This window comes from Mixophyes fleayi, chromosome 4 (assembly GCF_038048845.1).
Source record: "Mixophyes fleayi isolate aMixFle1 chromosome 4, aMixFle1.hap1, whole genome shotgun sequence".
NCBI classification, from domain to species: domain Eukaryota; kingdom Metazoa; phylum Chordata; class Amphibia; order Anura; family Limnodynastidae; genus Mixophyes; species Mixophyes fleayi.
This window is the reverse complement of record NC_134405.1, coordinates 51,121,167-51,143,566: the sequence shown is the minus strand read 5'-3', so window position 1 is coordinate 51,143,566 and position 22,400 is coordinate 51,121,167. Positions and strand designations below refer to the sequence as shown.

General features: G+C 42.3%; 1 protein-coding gene across 1 annotated transcript in view; it reads right to left on the bottom strand.

The window, feature by feature from the left end:
- The window catches only part of CAMSAP3 (calmodulin regulated spectrin associated protein family member 3), a 62,001-nt gene extending 39,836 nt beyond the window's left edge, over nt 1-22,165 (bottom strand). Inside the window, exon 1 of the mRNA XM_075206979.1 lies at nt 21,591-22,165. Coding sequence (XP_075063080.1) covers nt 21,591-21,702 — 112 coding nt within the window. The 5' untranslated portion in view covers nt 21,703-22,165. The remainder of the gene's footprint in view (nt 1-21,590) is intronic.
- Nucleotides 22,166-22,400: the final 235 nt, after the last annotated feature.

Genomic DNA, 22,400 nt, shown 5'->3' with positions numbered 1-22,400 from the left:
CGCTCCCAGGAACAATTCATGGAAACAGACTGTCCCCATCATGTACATCAGTACGGAATGTGGTGGAAGCTGCCGTATTCCACATCACATGACTTCTTCCGCGCTAAGCTACGGTATCCAATCAGAGGAGGTTGTGCAGTCTGCCCCACAAGCTGTCCCTCCTTCTTCTGTGGGCTCCAAGCTGAGTGAAAATGGTAAATAGGAGGTGTGAGAGCATGTGGGGGCAAATATGGGATACGGTCACGTAAGGGCATTTTGGGATGAATGATGTGGGGGTGTGGAGGTCATTTTGGGACTGTTTGACGGCCGCACCCGGAGCCTTTGCAGTGTATCGAGATGCCCATCACTAATGTACATGCACTTATTACAGTCTTGTGTCTAGAAAACTGCTCATGTCCGCATAAAACAATAAAATATACAGAGCCGTCCACCACACAAAGCACTAAAATTCACAGGTATATGCAGATGGGACAGGATAATGACCAAAATTCAGAAATCAAGAAAAATGTTATTTAAACTTGTGACTGGACCACTTTTAAACAACTTATTGTATAAATTTATTTCAATCAGTGCCGCAGTGCGCTGATATTTATCATTGCATATGTACTGATTTTTGTATTAGAACTGTATGGATTTCTGATGCAGTAGGGAAGAAAGCAAATCCCATGCTAATTTGGCCTTTTCCTTTGTGAGTGACCTGCTTGCAATAGACATAAGGATATCCTTACAAAGGACTAAGGATCAAATAGGGTTTGAGGTTACCATAGGTTAAAAAATGGGCAGACTAGATGGGCCAAGTGGTTCTTATCTGCTGTCAAATTCTATGTTTCTATGACAAAGACATCTTTTATCATGAATGCCCAGGAGGGGGGTCGTTAGACTTTCATCCTGTGTGTTAGAGAGATAGGAAACCTAATAATGAGTTTACATCCAAGTTTAGAGAACATATTACATCCTAATGCTAATCATTGAAAAGAATATCTCAGACTTTGTGGTGCCAGGTAGGAAAGGGGGCTGGATTACCCCTTGCCAACATGCATATGAGGAGCTCTGTTTGACCATGTAATGCAATATGCCATCTGTACTTCTGGATGAACACTATACCTCCAACTAGTGTGTAATGGTCCTTGTAAGGACCGTTTGAGCAAACAAATATCACTGCTTGAAGATTTTGCCTGAGACGATTACCTGCTGTATCCTGTGACCAACAGATAAGAGCTTACACTCTAATCCAATCCCCGGCTGTTCTGTGTTGAACCCAGCGTCTCTGTGTCAATGCTCTGCTCGCTACCCAGCAGTCCTGATCCACAGTAAGCTGTCAGGACGTACCAGCCAGCCCACAGCAAAGAGGCGCTGTAGCAGCTATACCAGTTACCCCAGAAGCAAGAGGGTTCTAGGTGCTGCAAAGTAGCCTAGTGGCGGGAGAGAGATTCTCCTACAACTATTGCGCAGTTGGCATTCGCGGTCTGAGAGTGTCTAGTGGCAAGGTGACACCAGTAGGAGTCGTCAGTAACAGTCGGTGACTGACCGTGAGACAGAAACCCAGATAAACTGTGCAGGAAGAACATCCCGTCATCCCTCTTCTCCCACAGACCGGGTGAAGTAAACCCAGCCGGCCACAAAACTTGGATGTGAATCCATAAATTTAAAAGGCAAAAAGGTTAACAAGGTAATAATTACAGGGAATAATCTACTACACTATTTTTATTGCTAATGTGTTGGCACATGCAAACATAGGCAGGGAAAATATATTAATCAAGGCGAGGAAGAAAAGTATTTGACATAAATGTACATGGATGTAAACAAAGATTATTGAACAGGAAAAAGAAAACACTTCTAAGAAATGAAAGCACATCGCCAATAGCAATCAATGGGTTAACTGAAGAGGTCAGCAGGGCAAATCAGCCTCAGTAAAGTAAACAGGACACATGACCCAGATGCCAATCACCCCCAGTTCAGGAACAGCCAGACCAACACTTATGTAGAGGACACCAGCTAGACGTGCACATTTTGAATTATAACGTGAATGCTCTGCTGTCACATACATTAAACGTCCAGAGGGACACTAAGATCGGTGTAAAGATCATTTGTTTTATTGATACACATCTCAGCAGACTTTTGTCCACAACATGAAAAAATATTCTCCAATGTTATCAAGAAAAACTGAAAGAAATTGCACAGCACAGATCTAGACATGTTACACGTATAACTGTGCAGACCAGACAGACATATTTTGAGCCAATGATGGTGCTTATAAATAAACTGTAGATACGAAAGTGGGGAAAGTTTTGACGGAAAATGGGACAGTGGGTATTTTGTGTCAAAAATAAATAAATAAATAAATATGAGGAACTACACCTTCAAAGCAGGGGCAGGAAGAAAGACTATAAAAATCATGCAAATAACCAACAAAAGGATGGATGTATAAAAATATTTACATAACCAAAGGACGAGGGCATTTGATGCGGGCTCTGTGTATTATGCAGTAAACAGGGACATTCTGAAACAGAGTTGACTGAACCAGGTGGAACTCACAGCTCAGATAGGAGCATGAACAATAAGCAGTTTTCTCGAACCATGTTCCAACAATTGATAGTTAATTACCATTTCATGAGGTCTGCACCTGTGTGTATATAGCCATGGAATTATCAGCTCATTTATCCCAGAATCGGACTTGCAATTTGAAATTTGCAAATGACATTCACCATTCTAGGTATCTGGGTTTTTGTTTTATGAAAATGTTAAACATAATGAATATAATATTTGTAATTAGTAAAAAAGTAATTTAATGTATTTATTTTTTAAATACAACTGAGAACATTATTGTAGCAGGATGTTCACAATAAAAAAAACACACCATAATTATTCAACTAGAACTCAAATGTGTGGGACCCAATTGGCATGCGGTCAAACTTTTTAGACAATCCTGATATTTTAACAGGTTCTAAAATTAAAAAAAAAAATAAAAAATTGATTTGCCGAACTGGTGCGAGAATCGAACAGTGACCAGTTTGAGCATTTCTAATTATTTGCCTTTGTGACGTACAACATAAGCACTTTAGGAAAGTGAGCCAAGGTGACAAAGTACATTCGTCACCCGTGCACCATTGAGCCATCAGTTTTGTAGGCTGCTCAAAAATCCACTTACCGGCAGCCTATCAACACATGCCATGTTGCCATGTACATGCTGGAGACACCCGAGGTACTTTGTATCCGAAGAATCAATCCCATTTCACATGTCTGTAATGCACCATTCACTGGGAATACATTTTAAATACTTTTTATTATATTAGTCATTTGTTTTGTTGTTTTTTTGTTTTTTTATTTAACGCTCTGAGCAGAACTATATTTATCAAGGGTTCCATACATCCAGTGATCACCGCCGGAGATGGCACGCTATAAAATATTGCTGGGCCTACTTAACAAGCACTGTGGCGGCACCACCAGAACACTTTTTATATACAAAATGCTTTATTCTTTGAATCACTAAAATATATTTTAGTCTACTTTTTTTTTTTTTTACAACTATTGTAATTTTCCTCTTTAATCTGAGCCATCAATACCATGCGTAAACACACTAGCTGAATCTTTTTAGGGTCTAATTTGTCACAGACTTTCTGCTGTTTGATTCCCTTATATTAGGGGTTACCTTGGGTTCATCTTGACCTTTGTAGTATTTTCTTTGTATACGTGAAATGTGCGCATCACTAATGTGGCTCAACCTTCCTTTATATGTATAGTAAAAGCTTACAGACCATCAAGATTCACTAATGACCTAAACAGGTCTACATGTTATAAATTACAATTACATTAATTTTAAAAAATAATATTGCAGTATACAACAATATAACCTTTCATTATAGTCTTAGTCTGGCATAATTATACGCCCTCCCACCTAATATTAAGCTGAAAAACCGCAAGAACTTGTCCAAATATTTAGTGCATTGTACCCGCCCTTAACTGTTTGTACATTACAAGTTGACACAGGAGAGGTGGTTTGCAGATGCTCCAGTTGTTGACACTAACAAGATGAGATCTTCTGATTTATTAATATGTCATTCTGACAAGACATTGCACAAGGTTCTCATCCAACTCAATGTTTTTAATCTCAATAATAAAGACTTCTTTATTCATCTACAGACCCAGGTGTTTAGACTTTAACTGGAACCTCCCATAACTATAGTAACCAGACATAGGAATATGCCATGTGCAATATCCCATAGGTACCCATTGCATTACACATCCAATGGAAGGCTTTATCCAATGAGGTGTTGAATGCAGACAACTTAGGCTGGGTACACACTACAGGTTTTTCGGCCAATTATCGGGCCAAACCGAGCGGGGGGGGGGGGGGGGGGGGGGTTCCTAGTGCCTGGAAACCCCCCTCCAAGCCTGGGGCACTGTATAATTGAGGTGGCTGGACCCTGCTTCACACAGCTCTGCTTGAAAAGGGAAAAGCACCTAATAGTAGTGCACGCAGCATTGCCATGTATATTATGGGGATGGGAAGAGTTGACAGTGCTTGGCTGTTCTTCTAAAATTATAGCTACGCCCCCATGCATGCTGGTCACGCCCACTGGCGGCATGGTGTGGAACCCTCCTCTTCAAATCCGGCGTTTGCCCCTGGACTGTCCTCTGGAACAGGAACAACATTCAAGTATTAATAAGGGAAGCAACCCTGAAAGAGTTACCTTATCTGAAGAGAAAGCTATTTAGTTTGTGGATAAAACCATCATATAGAAACTGTCCATAGCGTGTTCTCTGGCCACAAAGACCAAGCTCAGACCCCCTACAGGACAACCAATGACAGTGCCTACAGTCTTTATAAACATGCAGACAACCAACGTATAATGGAAAGTAGACAGACACTGGTAGGAACAGTAAAATAGGTGCCACAAAAATATCACAGTCCAACAGCCATGATCAGTGGCCAAAGTCCATTTTTTAAAGGCAGGAACCAACTTTCATATTCAGTTCCCATGACCCTATGACAAGCTGTCAGTCTTTGTTTTATATACCTAGGACAGGGACGGACATACTTCGATATATCCAACCTTCCAGTTACAGGTGGAGCTGCACATTTCTGGGTGCTCTTTGTCCTACTTAAATAAAAAAAAACAAAAAAAACACACAAACCACCAGTAGTTTGCATAGTGCGCCTTTCTAGTGCGCGGAGGCGTCTCTCGAGCAGACTAGTAGGCACTTGTACATGACTTGTGCTGGGTTCACCATCTGGGTGCACTGCTGTAATACCAGGTGTTTGGAGATCTTACCAACGCAGGTCTAGTGTCTACATTGGTTGCACATCACCGAATACACTTTAATTTTCTTAAAAAAAGGTGTTTGCCATTTCGGTTTGTTTTATTAGGATTAATTCATAGGAAGGTATATACGCATCAGGGGCCTGAATCATTATGGAGAGTAAGGAAAAAAAAAAGGAGTAAATTTGATCCTGGACAAACCATGTTACAATGCAAGGGGGTGCTTATTAGTTTATTATTTTGCACATAAACCCCTGCAATCTATTTTGCACGTTGCTGCAAAATTGATTTTCCTTGCAAATTGTTATTCCTCTGCTGAATCACTCTGTATGTCTGTACACTGGCTGCTTGTTTTCTACCGAATCCAATATAAAATACTCTTACTAACCTACAAGGCCATCAACAAAGCTGCACCAACATACATCTCCTCTCTTGTCTCAAAATATCTCCCAACTCCGCTCTGCACAAGATCTGCATCTCTCATCCAGCCTCATTACATCCTCCCATTCCCGGTTACAGGACTGTTTTTGGGCTGCACCCACTCTATGGAATTCTCTCCCTCACACAATAAGACTCTCCTCTGGTCTACAAACTTTCAAGCGTTCTCTGAAAACCTACCTCTTCAGACAAGCTTATAATATTCCTCAACCACCATCTTAACCTCACTACATTACCCTATTACCACCCGTTACACAATTTCACACAAGACAACTAACCCCCGACCAACATTGTTGTGTGACAGGACCATTTAGCTTATGAGTCACTTTTACCTTTGCAGTCTGGCTGCACCGAAATGCAAAATGTAGACTTAACCTCATGTATCAAACTCCCATTGTCCCATAGTCTGTAAGCTTGTGAGCAGGGCCTTCTAATCTCTTTGTCTGTTTTACCCAGTTTGTTTATTAGTTTACTGTGTTTATCCCCAATTGTAAAGCGCTATGGAATATGTTGGCGCTATATAAATAAATGATGATAAAAAAAATACTGGCTTTTTTGTCATGTAGCACACAAATACTTGATAAACTTTACATTTCAGTGTAAAAGATAGTTATCTAGGACATGCCCTAGCCAAACTATAAGTTTGTCCCCACATTTTAAATTGACCTCTCCCTCCAATGCAACATGGTTTTGCCAAGGTCTTGTCTTTAATGACTCAGGCCCCAGCAGTACAGCCCTGACTGTATCAAACACAGGCTCATTCTCTGGACCCTCCAGCCGGCTGCACAGGCACTCTATCTATCCAAGATCCAGGTACGCTCCACACTGTAGACCAACAGCCTCTAGGCTGATTTTGTTACCGGAGGGGACTTTGGATAAAGGTGCAGAGAATCACATGAAACATTGTGCAACTTGTGGATACAAGATTTTTAATTTATTTTTAACCCCTCAGGATGCATTACTTAGTATTTAATAAACAGAAAAACAACGAGGCAGTCACCAATCCATACATGCATATATTTAAGTTGCAGAGCGATGGGTAATCATGACTTTTAAACGCACTTTTGCAAAATATACTTCTGAACCCTGCTCAGCTTATATGAAAGTTACCATAGTCCTATTTTACAGACCCCAAAAGGGGTGTGGCTTATCAGACAGCATCATTAGCCTCAACTAACTGAGGGGATGGTTGGATGATTCGGGTTGAGAATTAATGTTGGAAGGTATGGTATAAACAAGCAGTAAAAATAAATGACAGAAAATCCTGACACATGGAATCATGTGAAGATCAGCAGAGAACGTCATAGGACATCACAGGGCAGACTAGGATATCAGACAGCAGCACAACATACTTTATAAAGAGGCTTCCCTGGGCCGGCAGAACGCCAGCACAATCTTTCCTCCAACGAGGGCCCTTGATGTTTAGGGAGAAGCCCTAAATCCGGTGAAAAACATCTCTTTGTGCCGGAGAAAAGTTCTTTTCTCCCTATAATAAATAAGGACTCAAGTCACTAATACCCCTTTCTCACCAACATCCCGGGTCAGACACGGGGTAATGAACATGAAAATGAAGTTGAGTCCCTGCAATGAGCTGCTTTTATCTTAACCTGGGTTATTCCCAGACAGCAGTGTATTCGACTCCAACCTGGGAATAACCCTGGGTGCGGCCAGGGTCGTGAACCCGGGTCACCCCATTCACACAGACACATGACTTGGGTCATTCCCGGGCCCATTCCTCTTTGTTAAAGGGGTATTACTAACAACCATATTGCACCACTGGGGGGGGGGGGGGATCTAGTCAAAATAATAAGTTGTATCTATTGCAAATACCGCTGGATAGAACTGCTACTTTTTTTTTTTTTTTTAAAAGAACCAACATATTCCTGCACCACTGCGCAGAGTTATAACAGGAACATGCACATATTAAAAGACTGAGAACACTAGGGGCTAGATTTACTAAGCTGTGGGTTTGAAAAAGTGGGGATGTTGCCTATAGCAACCAATCAGATTCTAGCTGTCATTTTGTAGAAAGTACTAAATAAATGAAAGCTAGAATCTGATTGGTTGCTATAGGCAACATCCCCATTTTTTCAAACACGCAGCTTAGTAAATCTAGCCCTAGGTGTTGAGGACCCAGCTGCTACTGAGAGAGAGTTCATAACCAGAATATAAGGCATTGTATTCACAATGAATAGGTGGATGCAATGGCTGATAGCACTAAAGAGCTACCTTAGGGCTTCCTTGTACTATTGGCTTCCAGGTACTCAGCGCTCACTAGCAGTTACCCTGGGTAGATACAGTTACAAGAGACTAAGGGAATATTGATGGCAAAAAGCCATTAAATTCAGAAGAATATCTGTCCCTGCAGACTTTGTTTGCATCAAATGAAGCATCACCTGTAGAGATGACATTACACCTTCCTCCTGCGAGTTGTATTACAGGGCTTTCAACCGATTATTGGGCCAATCACACGATAAACGTCCGTACGGTCCGATATCTTATTAGTGTGTACGCTCCAACGGTAACAATTATCATTCCAAAGCTGATCGGATACTTTCCTTTGATCTTTAAACTGAACTAAAAGTCTCGTTCAACGATGGAACGATGTTCTTCCAATCCTGCAGTGTGTAAGCACTCATGACCAGCAGTGTCCATAGATCTCTATGGAGTGTACAGAGTCACCATCTTTTCAGCAGATGGTTATGACAGATGAAGAGCACAGATCTGAAGGTAAATCATGTATGGTGTGTACACATGAACCGGCATGCTAAACAGGACTTTTTTTTTTATTTGTTTTCAGATGTTGGTAAAATAGTTAAGGATATTGCATTGGGAGAAATTTGGTATAGTGAGTACCAAGCTTGAGTATTGTGGCCATAACACTGCCTTACCCAAAGTGCTGAAAACGGACCAATCCCAAAACAGCCTTCACTCCCTCATGCTCCAATTTATAAAGAATTAGACATCTCTGGATTACCTCTTTGTACACTGCCACCACCACTGTTAATCTCCAATATTCCTGGCAAGCACCAACAAGCCCTTTGGTTAGTACAATTAATTAAACACTAGCCCTTCCAGCAATATTAATATCACTCCCGACTCTGCTGCTGACACCTCCAAACATCACACCCTGCATGATGTCACTGTCATGAAGGATAATAAAACAGTGATGATTGACAATGGAATCCTCCCTGCTGGATACAGAACAATACAACTTCCCACCCTGAAGAGCTGACAGTCTTATGGGCCGTGCCACAAACACACCTCAGTAGGGAAAATGATTTATGTAACCTGTTTGTGAACAGATTTGTTGCCAGAGTAAACTTTGTCAGGATTTTCTGTCGTGTTATACACAGAAAAAAACACGGACGAGACAAAAACATAAAATACATAGACACGAATATGTTCATAACCATCAATTTAGGCATTATCCTGTACATGGCAATGTAGCCTGAACATTCCGGATCTAGTGACATCACAGTGTAGAAAGATATTTTCTGGGCGGTACCAATATTCTTGACAATGCAGCCTGCTTGTTCACTAGGAACTAGAGACATCACTGAAGGATGAGGCATGACAGGAGTGCCTCGTGCCTCAGTGTTCTCACTAGTTCCTAGTGGCTCCATAGGCTGCATTTTCAAATTGGTTGGGCCCACCAAATGACAGCCTCTGCTGTGTGTAGGGTCAGGGCCATCTTACCAACATTATGGGCCCCCGGGCAAAGCAGTCCACTGGAGCCCCTACTGTCCTGATGGAACTCCAGTTTGGCTGGGCATGCGCAGCAACACAAATCGGACATTGGAGTCCTGCCCCACTTCCTGTTTCCTCCTAGACAACCAGGAAACTAGCGATTGCCATGAAAACGTGATAAGGAGCGCTTTGCTCAGTCTCCTAATACCAAGAAAGAGACCTGCCTATTGAGCCCCCTTGCCCCCGGGCACTTGCCCATCGTGCCCAGTGGGAAAGACGGCCCTGTGTAGGGTCCACTTTAAAACTCATATTGGCCCATGGAATTCAACATCATTTTGTCCAGCTCGGCTCTTATTACTATTACACTGAGACCCACGCATTTTACTCTTCCCTCAATAGACCCGGAGAGAGGATCAACTACGTGTGTGAGGTTTGGGATTGTTCCAGCTGAGGGTGGAAAAAGTTACTCACAAAACACCAGGAGTAAGCACAAATATTGCTATAGATGAGTGCAGGCACGTTTATTAGTAGCTCAAGTGAGAGGTAGAGAAAACAAAACCAGAAACCACAATTGAGCCTTAAAGGGGTGATGAAATTCATACTATATATGTCACCCAAAAGCCTCCGTACAGAAAACTACAGAGCAATACGTTACTCTGCATTCAGGTTAATCGCCAGTGTTTGATAACTTTTCCTCCCCCTCACATAATTAGACCAACATTCCTGAAACATTAAATCCAGGTCAGTGACTTTACTAATTGTTCCATCAGTCCCCACTGCAGACTATTGCACAATCCCTTCCTTGCAGAACATCTCAATCATCTACATGCTGAGCATGGAGAAAGCAGTAGTCTACGACAGCACCATTAAATAAGTATGTTGCTCTTCATATTCACCAACTTTCATTGCAGAGATAACAGTGATTAATAAAAGAATTATATCCCACAGACTAGTGCTCTTATGTTTGATAGTGTTTTTTTTCCCCTTGAAAAAACTTGTATTGGTCTATACTCCAAGACTATGAGAACTGATCACTACAAGAAAAGGAAATACATTTTTGACCTAGAAACCACTGTGTTCTACAGCGAGGATACACTCAGTCCGCGTAACACTGGAGTAAATACAGAACGCAGCCCCTGTTATACTAGAGAGAGCTATCCCAGTCAAAATGCTGCATGCCATCGGGCAGCACGGTGGCGTAGTGGCTAGCACTTCTGCCTCACAGCACTGGGGTCATGAGTTCAATTCCCGACCATGGCCTTATCTGTGTGGAGTTTGTATGTTCTCCCTGTGTTTGCGTGGGTTTCCTCCCACACTCCAAAAACATACTAGTAGGTTAATTGGCTGCTATCAAAATTGACCCTAGTCTCTACCTGTCTGTCTCCCTCTCTGTCTGTCTGTCTGAGTCTGTCTGTGAGCATGTGTCTATATTAGGGAATTTAGACTGTAAGCTCCAATGGGGCAGGGACAGATGTGAATGAGTTCTCTGTACAGCGCTGCAGAATCAGTGGCGCTATATAAATAAATGGTGAGGATGATGATGATGCCGCCATCAAACCGTATGTAACCATCTGTCCAATGTGCTTTATGTAGGGTCATATACTGGAATTAGATATCACAGAATTTTACACACATCAGCTGAGAAAAGATCGGATCTACAGCTGATTCCTAGTAAAATATACAAATACTTATATTAGGTCATATATTTATAGAACATGTAGAGTATCCTTGGAAACGAATTGCTGGTGACCATGTACTAATAAAGAGCATCCATATGGTTTTTTCATAACTTTGCATCCAATTTTAACTGCTACTATGTTTATCCTTCAAATGCATCCATCATACAAATATACAGTATATACGTATTGTCCAGATTTATTGTCCCAACTGCCTATACGTTGTGATTATTATACACATATGACAATGTTACACCAAGTTCTCAGGTAAAGTTGCCCGAGACACAGGAACACAACAGAGTGGTCAAAGGACAAAACATAATATCACAGAGGTCTGAACGTCGGTCGCTGGCAAGTTTCCCATTCAGGACAACACTGAGCCAATGAATGAGACTATAAAAATATCAAATTAACAATTCTTAAAACAATTACAACTAAACATATACTATAACCAGCTACACAAAGTGTCAGAATGCGCTCTTGAAAGAATAAGACCTGCAGAACGCAGGGCAGTGGCGCATGCGGAAGAATGCAGGGCAGGGGCGCACGCGGCAGATGGCAGGGGCGCACGCGGCAGATGGCAGGGGCGCATGCGCAGAGGACAGGGCAGGACAATAACCTATGATGCAAATAAGAGGTATGGAGAATATAGAAGTATCTCCATTTGATAGCTAACAAAATAAAACTTGTTCTGTTTGTTCCCAAGTTTCTGAGATAGTTACAGTTGTGGGTTATTTGTCCTTGAATGTTTCTATACATACAGTAACAATCTTTATCCTTTATAAAATTTACAAAGACACAGTGTCAGGTGCTGTGAGGGCAATCTCTGTACAAATACTGGTGCAGTGAACACTACATATCTCCCAATGAACTCACTTTTGGTCCTAAGTCTATTTCTCTTTTCAAATTGCCCCATTATTGGTTATAATATACAGTTATGTATGGGAAAATCCCTTTATTAGCTGTAAAAGTGTGCATCCTACATTTAGATCATCAACCAGCCAACACATCATTTTGAGTTTATCCACCGCTCCTCCCCACAACTAGCTGAAGGGACGGATGCCTCCTCTTGGGCTGACACAATTTGCCAGGTACCCAAACCAGACCCCTCCTCCCATCAGTGTGCTCCCTGGGCTCCCTGGGCTCTGAGTGAGAGGACTTGATTGCGTGTTGGTCCTCAGATTGTCCTATCAATTTAGACCCAATGTATATCGTCAGTGTGTTTGAAGTGTCAGATGATTGGACAAGTGGCCAACTAGGCAACACAGGACCAGCTCTGAGAAAACAGTAAGTGGAGGTTTTGTATAAAATGTATTAGAAGTCCATCATTATCGTCTGCCTATATAGCACCATCATATTATGCCACACTTTATGCTTGTATTTGGAAACCTGTAGATAGGGGCAGCACGGTGGCTCAGTGGTTAGCACTTCTGCCTTGTAGCACTGGAGTCATTAGTTCAATTCCCAACCATGTCCTTATCTGTGAGGAGTTTGTATGTTCTCCCCGTGTATTATACTTTCACATATACTGTGCATATATGTATCTACAGTCATCCAGCGTAAGGCCAGGGTTGGTATAGGCAGCCACAGAATCTCTATCTGCTCCTCATATGCTGCCCACGCCCCACACATTGCGTGTGGGGTCCTTCAGTATAGCGGGCTCTGGCACCTAGGGGCCGACTGATTAACTAACAAGTGTTTACAAGGGTCTCATCCAGATACCTGTTATTCCAGCATACCCAAGACTGCCATGTGAAGAGTCAGCGGGTGGTTATGGGAACACATTTGGAAATGTTGTGGCTGGAGGACTGAGGTAATATAGCCTAGTAATAACATAATAATAAAAAAAATGTATTCACACATCATCCACTCAATTTCCCGGAGTTTTCAAGAGGATATAGCTTTTATGGAGTACCCATCATTTACACACAGGGGGGAATTCAATTGACGGCGATGTGGCACGCAGACATTGCCGGCAATAGTGGTAGAAATCTGTGCTCATTTTTTGGGTGTGAGGAATAACAAGCAGAGATTTCTGTCAAAACCTCTGAAGTTTCTCAAGGCCATTCTGGAGACACTTTAGGGTCTATTTATGACCCTTCGTTTTTTTCACTTGATACTTTTCAAACCTTATTTCCTTAATAAGGATTAAAAAGTAACGGCTATGTATTAAAAAAACTTCCCAGGGACAGCAGTGCCGATAGACTGCTGTCCCTGAGAAGTGACTCACCTGATTATCGCAGTCTCTTCTCAATTTTGAAGGCTGCGGTGATCTTCTCTTTTTTTTTTTTTGTTAGTGCGCATGCACCGACCGAAAACTTGATGCATGCGCACTAACATCCTGGAAGGCAAACTGTAGGATGAGTGACAGGGAGGGATCACATGATCCCTCCACACATGCGCTGTCCAGCTCTGCTCATCAGAGCAGAGCTGACAGCTGCAAAAGTTTTCAGATATGTTAATGTGCGCCAGCTTCAGATGGCGCCAGCTTCAGATGGCGCCAGCTTCTGACGGCGTACATTAACATGCAGAAAAAGAGAACAATTTCTCTATGAAGACTTTCATACATAGCGATTCTGAGCACTTCCCATACACTGTTATGGGGAGTAATCAGAAAAACGATAGGAAATGCAAAGCAGCAGATATCTGAGATATCTGCTGCGATGCTTCAATAATACATAGTAATTTCACGGTAAACCGGTTTAACACAGGGGGAATGTTTGATAAATAGGCCCCTTTGCGACTAACTGAATTCCCCCTTTATAGTGGTGGGATGAATTAATGTTCATGAGAATGTCACCTATTAATTCACTAGGAACCGATTCCCTGTACACGAATCACTTTCCTGGTTCCTAGTGAACAGTATTACCTTCATCATTGGCACAGTTAACAGAAAAGGAACACATCAAAGTGCACATAACTGGAATAGCCAACATGCTATATTAGATAAAGGGGGAGGATGAAAAGAATTTTTAATCTATTATCTGGAACACTTTACGTTATCAAGACTGGAGGAAACACTTCTGGTTTCTGATAAAAGGTCCCATATCTGACTAGATGTAGTTTATAATGCATATTATGCTAGGCCAGCATTTAGCGCAGAATACATATGATACAAACGCTATGCAAGTAATGCACAGCAGGTATGTTGAAAGCCGTGTGTGTGTCTCTGTGTGTGTGTGTGTGTGTGTTAGGGAATTTAGACTGTAAGCTCCAATGGGGCAGGGACTGATGTGAATAAGTTCTCTGTACAGCGCTGCGGAATTAGTGGCGCTATATAAATAAATGATGATGATGATGCCTCAGAATGTATTGCAATGCAGCATGAGGATTGCAAGTGTGTTAAGTTGTAAATGACTGTTCCCCCTTGCACTAATCAGAAAGTGTTATTGTACAGTGTTGTGTGTAGATATATTTCCTGCAGCATTCAACAGACACTTTGGCCTGTATTCAAAGTCCATGCAAATTCCTGTATGTTTATTCTGCTTCCGTATACCTAGGGAGGTGACAGTGTGACAGATCACCTGGTTCCCGTGTGTCTAATGTGACCACTCTCCTGCACACATTCTTTACATAGCCGAGAGGTCAGCCCTTCTCCTTAGGACACCAAGGGGAGCTACAATGTTTAGGTCACATTACTAGTGGTGCGGACCAGACAAAAGTGCTGAGCACAGCAATGTGGGGGGCTGGAGTCCTTGTAACATTTATATCTTCTCACACAAAGTGCTGCTTGTCCTGAGAACAAGGAGGATTCATTTGCATCACTCTATTTACAGTCATCTTTTCAAATTATAATAAAATAGGTGTATATTACACTTATAAAGTGGCTGCGGAAATAGCGTTTCTCTATCCACATGCAGAGCCGTGATGTGTCCAGCTCTGCATCCGCAGTATATGTGCCTGGTTTACACGTACCTCCCAACCTTCCTGATGTTAGGGATCTGTCCTGCTGAGGGACATGTCTGTCCCATGGGTGGTAACATTGGGGAAAGGGAGCTTCCTAATGGACACTTTAAAGCACTCTGGGGGCGTAGCCACGCCCCCACCATGATGTGACCACGCCCCCTGTCGAGCTGCTGGGGTATTTCATGGCGGGAGGTATGTTTCTGCCAAGTCTTCATCATCAGTGTGTATATACACCTGAGGTGTATAATAAATATATATATATATCTATCTATAGCTATATCGATATATATATATCTAATATATAAATGCTTAGTGGCGTCTGTCTGTGTGTGTGTGTGGAAAAAAAAACCAAGTTGCAGCGCCACCTGCTGGGCAGAGTTATACACTGACCTACTAAATTCTTAGTGTGTGTGGGAAAAAAAATTCAAAAAGGGCTGAAATTTGGTAGGGCTCAAACTCATTTTCGTGAGGTAATTTTACCTCATGAACACACATGTGTAGAGGAGTGTGTGTGTGTGTGTGTGTGTGTGTGTGTGTGTGTGTGTGTGTGTGTTTGTGTGTGGAAAAAACTATTTTCTCAGAAAGGGCTCATCCAATTGACCTGAAATTTGGTATACTGACATTATTTGACAAAAAAATTAGAATAGTCAAGTCAGTTAACTTCCATCATCCCCCCTTCCCCCCGTGGGAGGGGTAGTAAAGGCTAAATTTACGAGTTGAGGGGTCAAACTCATTTTCGTGAGGTAATTTTACCTCATGAACACATATTAAAAAGGGCGCTTGCGTCGGGAAGTAACGCTCTTCCCCTGAGGAGGCCTGGGCTAGGCCCAAATGCATGACAAGAACCTTTTTAAGACCTTAAGTATCTTGATTTGACTAGAATGCATGAGTATCATGCACGGGTTAACTTGTGTGTGTGTATGTGTGTGTGTGTATATATACACACATACATGTTTTTGCAGCTCTCCATCAGACGCATTTAAGCAAACACTCCCTTACTGTACACGGCTGACATTTGGACGCTTCATCCCCTCTCTCCAGTTGTAAGGAGGCGCAAGTGTCAGATACACATTTATTGGCGCATGTGCATCTGTTCTTTTCTCGGGCATGTGCAGTGCAAATTTGCGCCATTTACACTAAGAGCCCAGTACCTAGACATCTCCCATCTTCCTAATCCACAGATCTATCCCAAAATACAGACAACAGGATCCAGACATCTTCCATTATCCTAACACACATTACCTCATCACACAGAGCAGCCAGGACACAAAGATCAAGACACTAGCAGGCAAACCTCGCCCTATGACAGACATCACAGACCTCCTCATTCCTACTAATACGCAGACATCTAGTAAAAGACCCCTCATTATTACATAGAAAGCTTCCTATGGACCATCCTAATACACAGACAAATAGGACAAGCAATTCTCGGCCCCTCCCCACACACACATCATTCCACTGAACAGACCTCTATAAAAGACCCTTCCTCCCCATTAATAGATAGACCACTGCATACATCTCACCCCCTAAGACAAAGACAGAGTGAACCATGCATCAGTGATGGGGAGAGGACACCACACATGGGGGGATTGCAGCGTTCAAGCCGCGGAGGGTTCTGCTCACACAGCACCTACGATCTGCAATGTTTAATTCATGGACACAGAACAAAGGGGGACAGAAAGAAGGAGGCAAAGTAACACTTGGTCACGGACACACTACAGAATAATATGGGTAACATACTGTACGAGGTATGTGTGTATCGTCACAGAGCTACGCAGTGTCTGCCTACACAATAACAGGAATTACTGCAGTGTACAATGACTACACAGCATCTATACGTTCAGTAAGTGCAGGGGGCACGGGATAACTCCTGCAACATCTCTCAATAATTCCTGCCGTGGTTCAAATAGTGGATTGAACGTACATTTTTAACGCAAGCCAAGCGCACGGGAACGGATACATAAACGAAAATGACTAAAAATTAGACCATTATATTTGTTGTTTTTACGCAGGTTTCGCTTGCATTGTGTTATTTTGAACATGTCTTGTTCCATCTCAGTGACTATGAGATATATGTAAGTTGTCAACGGCATTGACACAATGGGAACAGAGAGCAGACACAATCAGAGTTGGTCAAGTGTTTACCTGCGTTTGATTTAAACGTGGAATTTTTCTACTTTGTTAGAGATGAATGTTTTAAAAAAAAATTAAACAGCAATTCTTTTAATTTCATATTTGGTTAGATGTGTTTACAACTGTGTCCAGTCTAAGTAACTTACTGTAGTATTTATATCATTTTTATATAGAATAATAAATATTAATACAGATCAGTTCAGCATAGCATATCATCAATAGCAGCTATTTATATAGCGCCACTGATTCCGCAGCGCTGTACAGAGAACTCACTCACATCAGTCCCTGCCCCAGTGGAGTTTACAGACTAAATTCCCCAACACACACAGAGAGATAGAGAGCGACTAGGGTCAATTTTGATAGCAGCCAATTAACCTACTCGTGCTCCGGTTTTATCCCACACTGCAAAAACATACGAGGAGGAAACCCTCGTAAACACGGGGAGAACATACAAACTCTACACAGATAAGGCCATGGTCAGGAATTGAACTTATGCTGATAGGCAGAAGTGCTAACCACTAAGCCACCATGGCAGTCACAGTACAGAATAAAGTGGATTAAAACACCACAGAGGTTTAAATCTACTGGCTTGGACAATATTACATCTAGGTCACTGTAGAGTAGATCGTAACCATCCAATGATACAGTGACCTGCTACATAGACTGTGTGACATCACCATATACAATGCCCAGATCATCACATTGCCTCCGCCAGCTTGTCTGGTTTCCATAGTACATCCTGGTGTCATCTCTTCCCCAGGTAAACGACGCACATGCAGCCGACCGTCCACATGATGCAAACAAAAAAGTAAATTTCATCAGACCAGGTCGCCTTCTTCCATTGCTCCATGGTCCAGTTCTGGAGCTCACCTGCCCATTGTAGGTGTTTTTGGTGGTGGACAGGGGTCAGCATGGGTACAGCTACACAACCCCCCACACTGCGATGCGCTGTGTGTTCTGACACCTTTCTATCTTAGCCAGCATTAACTTTTTCATCATTTTATGGTACAGTAGCTCTTCTGTGGTATTGGACCAGACAGGCTATTCTTCACTCCCCACTCACATCAATGAGCCCTGACCCTGTCACCGGTTGGCCTTCCTTGGACCACTTTGGGTAGGTACTAACCACTATATTCATGGAACATTCCACAAGACCTGCTATTTTCTGCTATTTTAGGGATATTCTGACCCAGTCGTGTAGTCATCACAATTTGGCACTTATAAAAGTCGTTCAGATCCTTACACTTGCCCATTTTCCCTACTTCCACACATCAACTTCAAGAACTGACTGTTCACTTGCTGACTTATATTTAAGCCCTTGACAGGTGCCATTGCAATGAGTTATTCACTTCACTTGTCAGTGGTTTCAATGTTGTGGCTGATCATTGTACAGTAACCTGCTACATAGACTGTGTGACATCACCACCTCATCATACAGTAACCTGCTACATAGACTGTGTGACATCACCATCTCATCATACAGTAACCCCCTACATAGACTGTGTGACATCACCATCTCATCATACAGTAACCTGCTACATAGACGGTGTGACATCACCACCTCATCATACAGTAACCCCGTACATAGACTGTGTGACATCACCACCTCATCATACAGTAACCTGCTACATAGACTGTGTGACATCACCATCTCATCATACAGTAACCTGCTACATAGACTGTGTGACATCACCATCTCATCATACAGTAACCTGCTACATAGACTGTGTGACATCACCACCTCATCATACAGTAACCTGCTACATAGACTGTGTGACATCACCACCTCATCATACAGTAACCTGCTACATAGACTGTGTGACATCACCACCTCATCATACAGTAACCTGCTACATAGACTGTGTGACATCACCACCTCATCATACAGTAACCTGCTACATAGACTGTGTGACATCACCATCTCATCATACAGTAACCCCCTACATAGATGGTGTGACATCACCACCTCATCATACAGTAACCCCCTACATAGACTGTGTGACATCACCATCTCATCATACAGTAACCCCCTACATAAATGGTGTGACATCACCACCTCATCATACAGTAACCTGCTACATAGACGGTGTGACATCACCATCTCATCATACAGTAACCTGCTACATAGACTGTGTGACATCACCATCTCATCATACAGTAACCTGCTACATAGACTGTGTGACATCACCATCTCATCATACAGTAACCCCGTACATAGACTGTGTGACATCACCATCTCATCATACAGTAACCTGCTACATAGACTGTGTGACATCACCACCTCATCATTCAGTAACCCCGTACATAGACTGTGTGACATCACCATCTCATCATACAGTAACCTGCTACAAAGACTGTGTGACATCACCATCTCATCATACAGTAACCTGCTACATAGACTGTGTGACATCACCACCTCATCATACAGTAACCCCGTACATAGACTGTGTGAACACACTGTCATTATCATCATTCATTTATATAGCGCCACCGAATCCGCAGCGCTGTACAGAGAACTCATTCACATCAGTCCCTGCTCCATTGGAGCTTACAGTCTAAATTCCCTAACATACACAAACACAGACAGACACTGTGGTTACTCCTATATCTCCAGGAAGCAGGGAGAGTGTTCTGGTCATGTGTGACCTCTGTCATCACTGCACTATAACGTAGGGTCGGTATTCCTTTGCTTTTACAGGTCTCCAGTATTGTTAATAATAAACAGGATGTGGCAATGTACTCTCTGAATTAAAGCCACTTCTTGCTTTGTTGCAGTAAACAGGACCCTAGTCATCTTGAATATGTTAATGTGATCTGTGGTCTAAATTGTCAAAAAATAAGATTTTTTTTATATAAAAATGGTAAATATTTCCAAAGGCAAACACTGGAAAGGTCCCTGAAAAAAGGTTACATGTGCGAGTCCTAGGCATGAAGTGTACATACAAGCCAGCACGTCATATGGTATATTCATATACATGTGCCTGTACGTGGCAGAGTCATTCAGGTGAGACATCAGCAGGTGTAATACATGGAGTGGCCCAGGAATTACATAAGTTATGACATCACACCTGGACAGATCCTGAAAAGCAGGCTCACCCTGCCCGAGGGGAGGGACACAGTGTATAAGGAATATGTGCAGTGTATACACACTTATCAGGGAACATTGCCTTCTACTAAAACAAGACTATTTCATACGTTTAGGACAAATAAAACAACGGTCTAAAATAATCACAAATTTAGTCACAGACCCCGTTAGTCTTATATAGTATATAGACGCTCATAGTCAGATGAGCTCATTGATGTCTGCCAACATCACATCTTTCAATACTTGTCATATAAAAAGACAGGACCCCATTACAGTGACACACCCTGAAGCCTGAACAATAGGAGGGCCCCAGTTTAGAATCATACAAAGGGGTGTAGAGAGATGGGTGGATTACAAAAAATAAAATCTTAAAATCTTTAACTACGGCTTCTGCAAACAACCCTGGAGGTGTTTTGCAAGGTGGGAGAGGCCCTCATAAATCCAATGTAACCTAAACATTGTTCCCCACCCCCTGTAAAGAGATGGAGCCTTGTATTGGGTGTGAGAAGAGGGTATACATTATACTTCATAATAAAGACCGGGTCTTCAGCATGTGAACACCACACCATAATGAAACAAAGGGCTTTTCTTATGTTAAAATCCAAATTAACCAAAAAAAACACTCCATGCTAAACCAATCCATAGGTAGAATGGTTATATTTTTCAATATATATATATATATATATATATATATATATATATATTTATTACACACACACAAATACATACATGATCCCCATTAATGTGCCATACAGACTAGATGGCATCAGAAATTGCAGGCAGCCAGGCACACAGGGTTACACAACACCTCACCCCCTCATTATTAATGAAACCACATTAAGGAAGACAGTAGTGATCTGTCTAAATGTAACTTTATAGGGTAGGTCTACAGATCTACTTTAAATAGGGTTATAGTAAAAGGTCTTGTTATAGTGTCAAATGCCAATGGGCATTGGCTAGGGCAGGCGTCACCCTGGTTACTAGGAATACAGGTGTAATATACCTAGGATTTGGGTAATGTTTGAATTTTGGAAAATTAGACAAAGCATATAGGAGTAAAACAAGGTAGTATGTATTTAAGGTCTCACAGGATTGGGGAAGATGGAGGGGCAGGTATACAATTCCTACCTCATATTGGACTCCTGGAAGAAGGGTAATTGTAGTATTTCATGGTGATATATGGTGTGAAAAGCAGTTGAGAGACATTATATTTGTGACAAATAAGACCTGTGTAGAATGAATAGGGGAAAAAAAAACAGATTCCCCACCCACATGTGTACACACAGAGCCATTCCACAGATGTGACAGTACAGACTATATAGGTATATTCTGCAGTTAATGCATTACAATAGTAAGCAGTATAATACAGGGCCCCCTGGGATGACCCGTTACCTTCCTTACCTTTCCCATAGCATTTGTAGATCAGCCAGCTGAGGGAGGCAGAAATCCTGGCCTGCTGCACATCATATACATCCAAAGGCTTAATTTCTGGCACCAAAAAGCTCTTTTTCATTATTATCCTCCTCTGTGGTGCCTGGGCTAGTGCAGAAGATCCATCAGGGGAGGGAGTATGAATGGGAGAGAGGGGGGAAATCTGGCTGATTTCACCAACAACAAGCAGTTTACAGACCACAAGGGCAATCAGACGGGTAAATCCCTCCTTTTATCCCGCTCTTCAGATAATGCTGTGTAAGTGGGGTTCGGGATGAGCGCTGTCCTTCAGCACCACATGGAGGTGAGGATGGGGGGGCGCAGGGGAGTCCTGGTGCTGCATCCAGCGCCTGGCAGTCGAGCGCTCTCCCTTCCAGCTGTCTCAGGTGCACTGGCTGTCTCTCTCCTCCCTTCCCCCCAGCTCTCCCTCTCCTTCCCTCCTGCTATGTGACCTCACTGTAGGGAGGAGTCTGTGCGTCTTCCTAACAGGTAATTCAGAATGGACAATGGGGGAAGTCAGCCTGTTCCCCATAATAAGGACAAGACTGATCTCACACTGTGATTCATAGCAGCATCTTATTATCTATATATGTCCCATTAGAATATTGTATCAGTCTCTGCAGTGCCATCACGTGAGCGCATTATTATAAGAGAGGCATTATTATCCCTGTGTGCTGCGAACATTTACTTCTGGCTGGTGGGAACAGCGCATGCCTTTGTGTTACTTGTTATCTTTTTCAGTGTAACCTCACTAGACATATTGTTACATTACCAGTACAC